General features: G+C 47.9%; 1 protein-coding gene across 1 annotated transcript in view; it reads right to left on the bottom strand.

Moving 5' to 3' along the window:
• Positions 1–6,959: 6,959 nt before the first annotated feature.
• Polr3a (RNA polymerase III subunit A) overlaps positions 6,960–14,946 on the bottom strand; it is a 47,202-nt gene continuing 39,215 nt past the window's right edge. The window contains exons 27-31 of the mRNA XM_042690319.1: positions 13,900–14,064; positions 12,772–12,936; positions 12,396–12,527; positions 10,238–10,370; positions 6,960–7,476 (exon numbers count right to left, since the gene is read on the bottom strand). Of these exons, the coding sequence (XP_042546253.1) occupies positions 7,328–7,476; positions 10,238–10,370; positions 12,396–12,527; positions 12,772–12,936; positions 13,900–14,064 (744 nt within the window). The 3' untranslated portion in view covers positions 6,960–7,327. The remainder of the gene's footprint in view (positions 7,477–10,237; positions 10,371–12,395; positions 12,528–12,771; positions 12,937–13,899; positions 14,065–14,946) is intronic.

The following is a 14,946-nucleotide window of genomic DNA, read 5'->3' as shown; positions in this document are numbered from 1 at the left end:
CTTGGGAGTCAGAGATTAGGAGAACCATTGCTGGAGGCCGGCCCTGGCAAAAAGTTCATGAAACTCAATTTTAATCGATACGATGCTGGGACAGTGATGTGCACTTGTCATTCCGACTACCTGGGAAATATAAGTAGAAGGATCACAATCAGTTCAGGCCAGGCTGGGTGAAAATATGAAACCATATCCCTGAAATAAGTCAACCAAAAAGGACTGGATATAGCTCAAGTGGTAGAGCACCTACCTGGCAAGCACAAGGTCCTGAGTTCAAATCCCAGTATAGCCCCTTCTCCAAAGGCAAAAACCTCCAGAAGAACTAGAAGGGTACTATAGAACTGTGTGAAAAATAAGTCATTTTCTGTCTGTCCTTCAGTCACCCAGTTTCTGTCCCCAGGGGCAGCTGTCATTATCAGTTTAACAAGTTCTTTGCTAAAGATTTTCAAACAGCAATCTCTCCTTTAAGGAGGAAAAAGCCCAGTTCCAGCTCACCGGATGCCCTATGACATGCTAAATCTAATAACCATATCAAGATCTCTATTAAAAGAATCCATCCATCTGAGTTATTCGGGTTCTAACATTCAGGGCACCAAAATGGGATCATATTGACTTTATGGCCTAGATTAATGTTCAAGCCTCTGCCACATGACCGCCTGCCAGTCCCTTCCCTGACCCTCCTCTTTCCACAGTGTAAAATGTTTCCTACAGATGCCATGCCTCATGCCTCATGTCTCCTGGCTCTACTCTGGTCACCCTGGCGTCCCACTTCACACTCCACTGGAGTTGATCTAGTTTGTTGGTATTATTTTTCTACTCTATCGTTCCTCTCCTGCCCTTGTGGCTCAGTTTTCTAACAATATTCAGTGTATTCGAGGGGCTGCGGGTGTTTGAGACAGGAGTCTACCTTCAGTCGCTGGTTCTCTCAATAGACTCCCATTTCAGCCTCTCAAAAAAAATTAAAAGTGGGCTGGGAATGTGGCTTAGTAGTAGAGTGCTTGGCTAGCATGCATGAAGCCCTGGGTTCTATTCTTCAGTACCACATAAATAGAAAAAGCTGGAAGTGGTAAGCGGGTGCTGGTGGCTCATGCCTGTAATCCTAGCTACTAAGGAGGCTGAGGTCTCAGGATCACGGTTCAGTCAGCCCAGGCAGGAAAGTCTGTGAGACTCTGATATCCAATTAACCACCAGAAAATTGGAAGTGATGCTGTGGTTCAAGTGGTGGAGCGCTAGCCTTGAGCTGAAAAGTTGAGGGACAGTGCCCAGGCCCAGAGTTCAAGCCCCATGACTGACCAACCCCCCCCCCCCCAAAAAAAAAAAACTAACAACCAGGAAATGGTCCTGTGGCACAAGTAGTAGAGCTTTAGCCTTGGGCACCGAGAGGCTCAGAGATAGACCCAGGCCCTGAGTCTCACCCAGGACTGGCTAAAAATAAAAAATAATAAATAGTTCAGCTGGGGATGTGTCTTAGTAATAGAGTGCTTGCCTAGCATGCATAAAGCCCTGGGTTTGATTCCTCATTACTACATAAATAGAAAAAGCTGGAAGTGGTGCTGTGGCTCAAGGGGTAGAGTGGTAGCCTTGAGCAAATGAAATTCAGGGACAGTGCCCAGGCCCTGAGTTCAAGCCCATAAATAAATAAAATAAAATAAAATAAAGTTTCCTACACTGACAGCAGTTTCCACTGATAGCAGTCAGTGTGGGCAGTGCTATACTTGGGAAAGCCACAGAAGAACTTCGTCTGGGTGAATTGGAACGAGCCAGGGAACTAAGCCTGCTGGTGCATGTCTGTAATTTGAGCACTTGGGAGGCAGAGGTTTGAGACCAGAGGGGGCTATAGTGAGAATCAAAACCTGAAAGCTAGGGCTACAGTTCTGTTACTCTACTTCCTTAGCATGCTCAAGGGCCTGGGTTACATCCTCAGCACACGGGGGAGAAAGGAAAAAATAATAAAGGAAGAAAAAAGGCCAGAGGCATGTGAGGCCCAGGGTTTGTTCATTAGAACTGGAAAAAGGTACAAGGAAAGGGGAGACAATGTCCACAAAATAAAAGAAAAAGTACTCTTTACCTGACTTACCCCCTCCGTATACCACCCTTATAATAAGGATAATAAAAATTTTTTTAAAGCAAAACTCATTCTGCTAGGTTGGAGGTGCACACTTTAAAATCTCAGTGCTCAGAGGCTGGGACAGGAGGATCGTGGTATTTGGCTGTATATTCTGACCATGTTTTTAGTACAAAGTAATAGTTGCCCTGAGTGTAAACATTTAATGCATTGAATGTGCTTTATGGGTAGTGCCAGGCATGGCACTAAGATCTTTGAAACTTCATCTCACAGTGACACACAAATTACAAATTACTACATGGCAGAGAGACTGTCATTCAGCAAAGGTCACCAAGAACATGGGGGAACTGGGACTTGAATCCTGACACTCTGGAAACCAGGCCCTTCACGAGGTATCCCTGGCCAAGAGTGCTCTCTACTTACACAGGGACTTCCCCTGAGAGGCCTGGCACAGCCCCTGGCTGAGCCCTAAGCTCACCAAGTATTCTTGGATTTAAATGTTCAGTCTCACTGAAGTAGGCTGGCCAGGGTGAATAGCGGGAACCTTTCCAGTGACCGCAGAGTCCTCAGGGCACAGCCTATAGGGTCTATGTGTAAGCAAAGAGCCCTGGAATCTGATGGTTTTACTCTTCACTTGTGTTTGTTTTTGGTTCACTCTGGTTTATTTATTTTAAAATTTAGGGCTGGGCGCTGGTGGCTCAGGCCTGTAATCCTAGCTACTCAGGAGGCTGAGATCTGGGGATTGCGGTTCAAAGCCAGCCTGGGCAGGAAAGGCCATGAGACTCTTATCTCCAATAAACCACTCAGAAAACTGAAAGTGACGCTGTGGCTCCAGTGGTAGAGTGCTAGCATTGAGCTGAAGAGCTGAGGGACAGCGCCCAGCCACTGTATATAATATATATATGTGTGTGTATATATATATATATATATATATATATATAACTTACTTTATTGTTACTACAGAGGTGATGTACATTTCTTTTCATAGTGTCTTCTGTTCCCTCAGTCTTTCCTGATCTCCCTCCCGTCTCCACCCACGAGTCGCATACTTCATTTTCATCAGTGTCTAGTGAGCTCCACTGCTACACTTTTTCTCCCTCGAATTCTGTACCCTACCCTTCACCCTCCCAAAGATTTACACATGAACACACCATAAAGAAGACAGAATCATAAAAAAAAAAATTAAAAGAGAAGTCTCATGTCCATATCTTGGAGTTTGTTTCGATAAAAATTATTTAATATAAAAGCATGTAGGCCTTGTGCCTTTGTGTTTCTCCCCTGAGACTATCCTCTTTTGGTCTCACTGTATTTATATCCTGTATAATTGATCACATCCCAGTATATTTTAGATCTAATTTCCACATATAAGAGCAAACATGTGTTATTTGTTTACCTGAACTTGGCTTACCTCTATTAACATGATTTGTTCTACTTCCATCCATTTCCCTACAAATGACATTTTGTTCTTCCAAATGGTTGTGTAGAATTCCATTGTGTATGTGTACCACCTTTTTTGGATCCATTTTGTGGGGCATCTGGACTGTTTCCTTATCTGGGCTATTGTGAATAGTGAGGCAGTGAACATGGATGTGCACGCGTCTTTATCATACCCTGGCTCATGATGTTCAGGGTAGATGCCAGCGCTCTTCCTTCTTAGGGGGCCTGCTGATATGCTGAGCCTGCTCCCAGGAGACAGGCCCCATGATGAAGCCTGACCAGGACTGTTAGACACACATGGTCAGGTTTGATCCTTAATCCTCTGTTCCTTCCTTCCGTTTTTGTTTTTCTTTTCTTTTGGTCTGTTGTGGGGTTTGAACTCAGAGCTTGGGCACTAACCTCAAGCTCCTTTTGCTTAAAGGCTAGCACTCTACACTTTGAGACAGTGCCATTTCTGGTTTTCTGGTGGTTAACTGGAGGTAAGAGTCTCACGGACTTTCCTGTCCAACCTGGCTTTGACCTGTGATCCTCAGATCTGGCTTCTGAGTAGCTAGGATTACAGGTGTGAGCCACAGGTGCTTCTGAATGAACTCACATCCATGTCTGACTAGCCGGTTGTACTTACTGCTATACCTTTACCTTTAATACCTCCAACAGTGCTGAATGGAAGAATGGCCAGGTGGCTCTTCCTGTTATGCTCTGCAGACCTTCCATTGCTTCTGCTGGGGCTGCCGTGGCTCCAGAGGGCAGTGTTGGTGCTGGGCTGGGGTGCTCACAGCTGCTCTCCAGAACAAGAAGCTGGTGGCAGGGGGTGTTCCCTTTTCAAGGAACTGGAGCTCACAGGAACCCATCTCACAACCCACCAGGATGACTGCTATAGTTTTACATACTAAAATCTCCTTTGTGTTGTGGTAGGAAAATAGAGAGGTCTGCCAAGAGACTGCAAAAATTTGAGAAAAAAAATCACTAGTGTCAAGTTCAATCAACAGGAATCAATGTGAATACACACGGGCAAGCCCTGAAATAGAAACGTGGCTCCATAGTTGAACAGACACAGACAGACAACCCCTGCTTCCCCCTGCAAAAGGTCTCCCTCCCCACAGTGTTCAATAATGCTGGGGGTATAACTAAGCCAAGAGCTACCTTAATCCCCTGGGCACACAGATTGCTAGCCAGAGATACCACACTGCTTTTGGATGAGATGGGATTTACATGTTTTTCTTATTTCTTCTAAAGAGGTCTGGAGAATAAAACCGATCGACCTCCTATAGAGCTTACTCTTGAGAATCTGTGGCTGCTAGGTCTTGAGTCTGGGCTGGCATAAAGCCCAGTGAATGCAGGGCAGAGCAAGTGATCACATGATACCCAGATCAGAATAGAGGGGCGCATACAGGACTTGCCCACCAGTGCTGTGTGGTTGCAGCAGGGCTGGCAGTGCCCATTGGTGGGTGGCTTCCACTGGTTGGTGTACTCTTTTCCTAACCACAATGCCCCACACCTGCTGACCTGTCAGCACACTTGTGCAGTCTACCACACCAACAGGGGGTTTCTGTAGGGACCTCACCCTCACTCCGTGTCCCCTCTACTGGCCCCTGCTGACCATGCCAGAGCTGTACCTACTAAGGCCTGTGGCTTCCATCCCATCTAAGAGCCTTCTGGAGGTTGCCCAGGAACATGGTCCTGATGTTCCATGATGTGCCAGGATAGCTCAGTTTAACACAGGAAAACATCAAGAAGGCTGAGGGTCAACTTGGTAGATGCTAAACTACAATTTTTTTTTTTTTTTTTGTCAGTCCTGGGGCTTTAACTCTGGGTCTGGGTGCTGTCCCTCAGCCCTTCAGCTCAAGGCTAGTGCTCTACCACTTGAGCCACAGCACCACTTCCAGCTTTTTCTGTTTATGTGGTGCTAAGGAATCGAATCCAGGACCTCATGCAAGCGAAGCAAACACTCTACCACTGAGCCACCTTCCCAGCCCCTAAATTACAAAATTTTAACAGCATTTCAACTTGAGCTTTGGCCAAAACAAAAACAAACAAAAACCCCTCAGGTCAAGGTGCTGCTAATCAGAACACATGGATATGAAGAGAAGGCACTCACTCCCTGCTTCACTGAGTTCCCCAGGAACATGAACTTGGCTTGGGGAGTTAACCAGGGGAAATCAAAGGATGTAAGTATGGTTCTGTAAAATATTGTTATAACCTTCCTGCCTTGTTTGTTTTTCCCTTTGTCCCATTCATCTCTTGAGTCACTCAGACCCATCTTCTCATTCAACCATGTTTGGATGGCTATTTCTTTTAGTAGCTGAGACCATTAAGGGGTCTGTGTCATTACAGAAATAGACCTGAAGTGCATGCACAGAGCCACAAAGAAGGGTCAAATCCCCACATCTATCTATGGGGCTCCACAGTCAGGCCCCACCGAATGTTTTCCAGGAGGGCCACTGTGCTGTTCCCATTGCTCCTTGGCCCGGGGCCAACATCACAGAGCAAGTTCAGCACAAAGAGCAATTGTCTCCAAGAACAAATCCTCCTAGGAGATGGGCTTTCATTTCTTTCCTAACCCCGACAAACCCCCAGCGATGGTGCAATCACTGGGCAGAAGCGATTTAATAGGGGTCTTTCTGGAATACCTGGCCCTGTTTTCCTCATAGTCCTGGAGTCTGCTCTCTAATAACACTGGGAACTCTGTGTGTGTCTGTGCACACACCACGCGCGCGCACATGCCAGTCCTGGGGCTTGAACTCAGGGCCTGGGTGTTGTCTCTGAGCTTCTTTTGCTCAAGGCTAGTGCTCTGCCATTTGAGCCATAGCTCCACTTACAGTTTTGGTAGTTAACTGGAGGTGAAGGTGTGAGTACTTTCTTGCCGCTTTGAGATCCTCAACCTCCTGAGTAGCTAGGATTACAGGCATGAGCCACTGATGCCTAGCTGCAGACCAACTCTTCAAGGTTTCCATCTCAGTTTCCTGTTACTGCCTGTGCCCAGTAGTGCTCTCTCCCACCACTGCCCCTAGGTACTTTTCAGGCCTCCAGTTCTGCACTAGCATTTGTACTCTGCAGCTCTGGGAGGCAGGACAGAATTGCAGACACCCCACTAGGGGTGTGGATTCCAGCCTAAGGTAGCACAGGCAAACTGGACTGGCTGCACATCATTTCTATGGACAATGCCAGGCTTCAGGCAGCCTGTCCCCACCAACTCCAGTGAGGCTTCTACAGGCCACAGAGAATGGGTTTGGTTCTTGTACTAATGAAGAGCCTCTTGCTGCCAGAGGTAGATGGCAGTAACAGGTGGCTGAGCATTGATAGAAGATATTTTGGAGCAGTTTGGGCTGAGTGACTGTCTTAGCTTAGTTACTGATTCAAAATACTCCCATTTGCTTAACCAGTGACACTTGGATGCTGGCTTTTTTCGTTTCTATAGTTTCTTGGTTTGAAGAATAAAACAAAATAATGACAACTCCACATCTCTCAAAAGGAACAAATAAATAGTAGTAACATTATTTACACGAGTATGTCACAATTGAGGAATGGAAAACCAGTAACATGTCCTAGCCTGTGTGAGGCTGGAAGAGGGGACACAGCACGCTGGGATGGGCAAGGATGCCTGGCTGGACCACCCATAGACAGGTAACAAACAAAGCCCGAGTTTTCCCAAACTGTAGTGCAGGTGGCAGCAGGCATGGGCTGCTCCCTATATGAGGAGTGGCACTGTGGGACTCCAGGGTCTTCTCCAACCACCAGCACAGACGGGAGCCTCTGGGCTTGTCCCAGGAAGCAGAACGCTCTTCCAGCTGTAGACGGGCAAGGGGGAAAGGTCAGGTATGGTCTCCTCTTCTATGTGACAAGGGGGATGTGGAACTCATTTGTGTCGAAGATCAAGGGCCTTTTGGGGGGGTCCGGGTCCCTGTCGGCCTTGTGGAGCAGCTTGAAGAGGCCCGTCCCGATGCTCATGGGGATTCCCATGATGATGCATTCCGACACTCCTGCAAGCAACCAGGACAGGGCTCAGGGGGTGCCTTCACATGGGGGCGGGCTTTCACACAGAAGGGAGGCAGGGAACACAGGCAAGGTTAGGGACTTGGTGCCTGAAGGCTCCTCTGCACATTAACTGGTGAACTGGCCCCTGCACTGTGCTCCTGGCTGGGGACAGGGCCTTCTGTGCCCCAGGGAAGGACAGTCACGGCACTCAGCAGGGTGTTGCAGGCAGCCTAGATACTTCTCTCCCACCTGAGCCCAACACAGCCTATAGGTGCTGTCTTTAAGAAACTCTACTCAGCCAAGGGCATTTGTGGCTCATGGTTGTAATCTTTTTTTTTTTTAAAGTTGATTCTAGGGCTTGAACTCGGCCTGGGTGCTATCCCTCAGCTCTTCAGCTCAAGCAAAGCGTTCTACCACTAGAGCCACAGCGCCAATTCTGGTTTTCTGGTGGTTAATTGGAGATAAGAGTTTCACAGACCTTCTTGTCTGGGCTGGCTTTGAATCATGTTCTCAGATCTCAGCCTCCTGAGTAGCTAGGATTACAGGCATGAGCCACCAGCGCCTGGCATCATGGTTGTAATCCGAAGCTACTCAGGAAGGCTGAGGTCTGAGGACTGGCAGAAAGTCTGTGAGCCTCTTATTTCCAATTAACCACTAGAAAAACCAGAAGCGGAATGGTGTCTCAAGTATTAGAGTGCTATAGCCTTGAGCGAAAAGAGCAAAAGGACAATATCCAGGCCCTGAGTTCAAGCCCAATGACTAAAAAAAAAAAAAAAAGAAATGAAGAAAGGAAGACCAGCTTCCAGCTTCCCGTTAGCAGAGGGTTCTAGAAGGAAGGAAACCTAGGGTGGTGGTGAGTACATGGCAGTGCCCCTGGAAAGGACAGCAGACAGCTCTATCTGTGCTCAGAGAAGGTGGGGCCAGGCTTCCAGAAGCCCAGGCCAAGAACCGTTGAAGGGCTCTAGTGCAGCTTTTAAAAACTGCAAGAGCAAATAAGTGACAATTACGTCCTATGCTAACATGGAACCAGAGGCCAACAAGCAAACTGGACACAGCATGCAGTGAGGGCTAACATGGTTACTATGTGTGAAAGGACCAGGAGGAGGGGAAACTTCCAAGTGGGGTGGGGCAGGGGGGCTGTCAGAGGCCCACACAGGGGTCAGGCATGGCAGGGCAGCAGGTAGGCACTGCAGGGCTATAGCCTAGACCCAGTTTCCTGGCAGCAGGGCTGGGTGCTGGTCGCAGTCCTAGGTGCTTTGGCCTGAGCCTGGGCCCTCTCCCATTCCCACTGTATTCCCCTCCAATCTCTTTTCTTCTCTTCACCGTCTTTCTCCCTCTTCTGTGTCTCTGTCTTGACTGCCTTTTTGTCTTTTTGGTAGTACTGTGGATTAAACCCAGGGTCTCTTGCATTTTGCATGCCAGGTAATACCCCACACTTCTAGTGTCCCCCGCCTGCTCTTTTTAAAAAAATCAAAGCCTTTATGGAACTCTCCTCCTTCAAATGTCCCGCATGTAAACCTACATCTTCTAGTGTCCCTTTTAGAAGAAAAAAATGTGCAGGGTTTTGTGGGCCTGTCGCACAGAGGAGGCTGATGCAGAACCATCTGGGCTACATATCGGGGAACAACAACAACAACAAAAGAAAGTTATTATCTTTGGGGAAAAAATGGGTGTGCACTCTGAATGAAGCCTGACTGGACCACCCCATATCTGACAACTCCACACAACAGCACAGGGCTCCTGGGAAGCAGAGCTCCAGGTTTGTAATGCCTGCTTAGGTCTTTCAGTCTTTCTGCTGTGGGATTTGGGGCAGGTTACTGAACTTCCCTAGCCCTAACCTAGTAATTCTGCCGTAGTCCCGTAAGGTCTTACTGTGGATTCTGAGAAGCCAGAGCAGAGCTCAAAGGCAGTGCTGACCTCGGGTGGAGGTGCTGTCAGGTAGACTCCTTCTCCTCAACCACTCTTTAGAGGTTCTACACTCTTAGTGCAGGAAGGCCAGGTACAGTGTAGTGCAGGGCCATATGCAACTTGTGTTGTCCTGTGTCTTCTTGCTGTTAAAGAACCGGGGGCCTATACCTCCAGGTGTGTGGAGATGCTCAGCATACACAGGCCCCACACGGGCTCAACAAACATCAACCAATGTAAATGGTAAGCTTTCTGCCTTCCCAGGAAGCAGGACAGGAAGATAATCTTGCTGACCTCAGGGGGCTGTGCCACTGTCCCTCTGTGGGCCTTGGGGCACCTGGCAAATCAATGTGGCTGTCTACATCTAAAAGGGATTAAGAATAAAAAACTTAGCAGGGCACCACACCTATAATCCTAGCTACTCAGGAGGCTGACATGTGAGGATCGTGGTTCAAAGCCAGGCCAGGCAGTAAAGCCCATGAGACTCTTATCTCCAATAAACCACCAGAAAACAGGAGCTGAAGAGCTGAGGGACAGTGCCCAGGCCAAGAGTTCAAGCCCCACAACCGACAAAAACAAAACAAAACAAAACCTGTACATGCTCAGATTTAGTCTTTTCTTCTCGGATCCCAAACTGTCTATTGACAGAGAAACCTCCTCATAGACTGGGGAGGGAGAATGCAGGGTACCACAATCAGGCCCTGGAGATGAAAATCCAGCAGTTCCAATTCTGTGACCTATGACTTTACTCTTAAATCAATGACCCCTGCCTGCTTAGTTTTTTTCACTACTGAAGTCCAAGCCATAGACAAGCTAAGAAATAAAGAACTTTGATATGGCTCCTAGGAAAGTCAAACCTACCGCACACAGAGTCCTTCTGCCCAAAGTAGGCTGCATCAAAGAGATGGTCAGCGGTCTTCTCAAAGGAGGCCAGCATCAGCACACTCTCCTTCATCTTGGCCAGGCCAAACCTCGTGATGCCCAGGACTTCACCCTGTCAGGAGACAGGCACGGGTATCCTGAGCCAGTCAGAGGAAATCAAGGTGCCCTGCATCCCCTGCTCAGAACCAAGAAAAACCAATACAACTGCTATTCCAGTCGTGTTTGAAGGCCTGTGCTGTTGGCCCTGCCTCAGTGCCACAGGAGAGACAGCTGGTCACCAATGGCATGGAGCCACCTGGCACCTAGAAGCTATAGAACTAAGAATTCACAGTCTAACTTAAGAAGAGGGAACATTTCTTCTTTATCAAAGCTCAAAGAGCTAGAGAAAGAATATTAATTCAATTTAGAGACTTCCGTCATTAAAAGAAGAACGCTTATAAAAACATGGTTGAATGTTTATGTTAAGCTGCCAGAAGAAGACAGAGGGAGTGGTAGCTATCTGCAATCCCAGCTACTGGGAGGCGGAGGTAGGAGCCCTGTGCCAGTGGCTCACGCTTGGAATCCTAGCTATTCCGGAGGTTGAGATCTGAGGAATGAGGTTCAAAGCCAGCCCAAGCAGACAAATTTAGTTACATAAGCCAGAGTAACCAAGTCAGAACTGGAGTTATGACTCAAGTGATAGAGCACCAATCTTGAGCAAAAAAGAAGAATGAAAACACTAGGCCCTAAGTTTAAGACCCAGGATCATAGGGTTGGAGACATGGCTCATAGAAAAAGGCTAGCCAATGAGCTAATGTATCAGGTACTGAGCTCAAGTCCTGGTCTTGGATTAAAAAACAACAACAACAACAACAAAAACACTGGGGACAGGCTACACTGGCTCACACCTGTAATCCCAGCTACTCAGGAGGCTGAGATCTGAGCATTGTAGTTCAAAGCCAGCCTGGGCAGACAGAAAAGTCCATGAGACACAGGTTACCTGGGCCAGAAGATGAGAGCTGTGACTCAAGTGGTAGAGCACCAGCCTTGAGTGAAAAGCAAAGGGAGAGTACAAGACCCAGGTACCAGTTGGTTTAAGCCCCAGTACCAGTACAATGAGCAAGAATGAACATGGAGACTTGAATTTGACAGCCTCTCTTCAGAGTGGCCATTGTCCCAACTTGGGTTTCTTATTTGGTGGTGGGGATGGAACCCAGGGGCTCACACATGCTATGCATGTGCTCTATCACTGAGCTCACACCTGGCTCCCTTACATGCTTTCTACATGTCCTGTACTGGCTAGACCAGGGAGGATTGTGAAAATTGGCTGTCCTTCAGAACTGCTAAAGCCAATGCATCTTCATTTTTTTTTTTTTGGCCAGTTGTGGGGCCTGAACTCTGGGCCTGGGTGCTATCCCTCAGCTCTTCAGCTCAAGGCTAGCTACTCTACCACTTGAGCCAGCCAGGGCACCACTTCTGGCCTTTTCTACTTATGTTATGCTGAGGAATCGAACCCAGGGCTTCATGAATGCAAGGTAAGCACTCTACCACTGAACCACCTTCCTAGCCCTTGCATCTTCCTTTTTGTACTGGTCCTGGGGCTTGAACTCAGAGCCTGGTTGCTGTCTTTGAGCAAAAAAGATCAAGCGAGGCTCTAAAACTTGAACCATAGCTCCAATTCTGGCTTTTTTGGCAGTTGATTAGAAATAAGAATCTTTTGGACTATTCCTGCCCAGGCTGGGCTTTGAATGGTGATCCTCAGATTTCAGCCTCCTGAGTAGCTAGGATTAGTGACATGAGACACTGGCACATGGCTTGCAAATTTTATTTTTTAGGGGGAGAGCACAGGCAACTAACCCCAGCACCCCCACCCTTAGTCTTCTTCAGGTTATATTAGGAAAAAGCATGGTGAATGGGCCAATGGCTAGTTTTGCTTTAGGATCTCACTTTAGTTCTCACCTGGGTGTGAGTTTCCCATGATGCTGCAATGCTCACATTGGGATCTTACCAGAACACTTGCCTTTGGCTTTTGCATGATGGTGACATCTTATTTTCTGTTGAGCAGCCATTGAGACATTATATCTGAAGCTCATGGCTGTATTTCCCTGACAGTGGATTTCAAGTCTCCCAGATATGCCAGAACCTCCCCCACACGAACCTTATAGGTCATCAGGTCAGAGAGCAGCATCACGTGCCTCCGGTCAATGCTCATGCCATGGTTGACCATTGTGTACTGGATCTCGTTGATGATAGTGGTCCGGGCAGCCTCGATGCCCAGTGTTTTCTCAACCTAGAGAGTGAGGGATGAGTGGGAACAGGCCCTCTGGCTGCTCCTGCAGCTTCTGTCTACTTCCTCCTCTACCTGGCAAGCTCAAACCAAACCCAGCCTCATTCCCCAGAAATGGCTACGTAACTTTTAGTGGAGACCCAGAACGAAGGCAAGGCAAAGGAGGTGTGCTGGGGAATCAGCTGAGAGCCTGTGGGCAGCATTGGGGAGACAGCCTCCTCTGGAGCACCTCTGGGCTTAGTGGTACCTCATAGGTGTTATTAGAGGTGGTCCGGGTGCCCTTTACACCATGGGTGGCCATGACTGCCCGCAGGTTGTCGCCTTCTACCAAAAGCTTGTACTTCTCTTTCCCACTCTGCTCGTCGATGTGGATGACAGCTCTGGACACCTCTGGGATGCCTTGCACCACCACCTGGACTTGGAGACACATGGGCCTGAGAGCCTGAAACACCTTGGCCCCACCAAACTCTGGGTTAGTAACCTCCCACCCCCGCATTCCCGGCAGAGCTCACCAGGAATGTATTAAACCTAGGAGGCCCTGGGTGCTGTCTGGGCTCAGGGAGATGAGCAATTCAGGGGACTCTGTCTCACTCTACAGTAAGTTTTATGAGATCAGAAAATTTGATGGATAGGGTTGATGTGTCAGTGCTAACACAAAACCCACCAATCCTTTAGGGGATGTAGTCGTGAAGCAATTAGGAAAGTGCTGGGTGCTGGTGGCTCAAACCTGTAGTCCAGCTACTCAGGAGGCTAAGATCATGGTTCAAAGCCAGCCCAGGCAGGAAAGTCTATGAGACTCTTTTCAATTAACCACTAGAAAACCAGAAGTGGTAGAGAGCTATCCTTGAGCAAAAGAGCTCAGGGATAGTGCCCAGGCCCTGAGTTTAAGCCCCATAACCACAAAGAAGAAAAGCAGAAAGCAGAAAGCAGAAATCATCATCATCATCATCATCATCATCAGCAGCAGCAGCAGCAGCAGCAGCAGAAGAAGAAGAAGAAGAAGAAGAAGAAGAGGAGGAGGAGGAAGAAATAACTAGGGGACAGCTAGGTGCTGGTGGCTCACATTTGTAATCCTAGCTATTCAGGAGGCTGAGATCTGAGGATCACAATTCAAAGCCTAACCAGGGCAGAAAAATCCAATTAACCACTCCAAACCCAGAGATGGAGCTGTGGCTCAAAGTGGCAGAACACTCACCTTTAGCACAAAAGAACAGTGTCTAGGCCCTGAATTCAAGCCCCAGAACTGGCACAAAAAAAGTAAATAAAGAAAATAATCAAAAAGAAAGAAATCAGGGCCATGTCCTGGACTCACTGTCCTCAGGTCTTCAGGCCCTACTCACCACTGGTTTCACCATGAGAAGCAACTCTGCCTCACCTTGGGGAGGTCCTCCTTCAGGAACTGCAGCACATAGTACATAGAACTCTTGCTGTTCTCTCTGGGGGTGACACACACCACAGCCTCCCCATGGACAGCCACGTCACCTGGCTTCACACGCAGCTTGGACGTGCAGATGGAGTAGCGCACGGTCTCAGCATTTACCTATGAGGCAGCAGGGGGCATCACTGACTTTACAGACTTCTGTTCCAATGCTCCCATCCTGAATTTCATGACTTCTAGAAGCCTTTCGGTCATTCGTAGCACTCATCACCCACCACACAGAAACTACCTGTTTACAATCTATAGATATCTGTGCTTTAGTCACAGAAAAGGTAAATTTTCACCCCAAGCATGAATATTAGCCCCATGGAAAATTCATGCTCATTTCATGACAAGATACCACCCCCTGCCCCTCCCCCAGTCTAAGCTCTGGGGAGGCTGGAGGGCATAATGATTTAAAAGCGTCTGTGGCGCCCCCCACCCCCCTCCCCACCCCCTGTCTGACACCACTAGTTGCTGTGTGCTACACTCCTGGATGGAACTTAGCTCCTTTTTTGGCAGTGATGAGGATGAACCCAGGATCTCATGCAGGCTAAACACTCTACAATGCGCTATATCCCTGACCCATAATTTGGTTCCATCTCAGACCTGTAAGAGCCACAGGGTAGGTATCAGGAGACAGGATGGAAGAGTTCCCAAACTGTTAGACACTACATGAATGTGGCAATTGGGTATGACTGACAATGTTTTCAAGGCTGACACATAGGCGTAACTATCTGAGAAGAGGAGGGTATCAGAGTCACTCAGTCTGCAGCATGTACCATCTGCAATCTGTCTCATTGTTATGCACCTACAAACACCAGTTTAAGAAGCCAGCTTATTTGGGCAAGGTGGCTTACACCTGTAATCCTAGCTACTCAGGAGAATGATATTAGGAGGATTCTGGTTTGAGGCCAGTCCAGGCAAAAGGTTTATGAGACTTGCAATTCAATAGAAAAAGCTGAGAATAATGGTGTGCACCTGCCATCCTGGTTATGAGGGAAA

This window comes from Dipodomys spectabilis, unplaced genomic scaffold (assembly GCF_019054845.1).
Source record: "Dipodomys spectabilis isolate Male_0828 unplaced genomic scaffold, ASM1905484v1 ptg000136l, whole genome shotgun sequence".
In the NCBI taxonomy this organism is placed as follows: Eukaryota; Metazoa; Chordata; class Mammalia; order Rodentia; family Heteromyidae; genus Dipodomys; species Dipodomys spectabilis.
The sequence above is the reverse complement of the archived record's forward strand: the minus strand, read 5'-3'. Positions and strand labels throughout refer to the sequence as shown.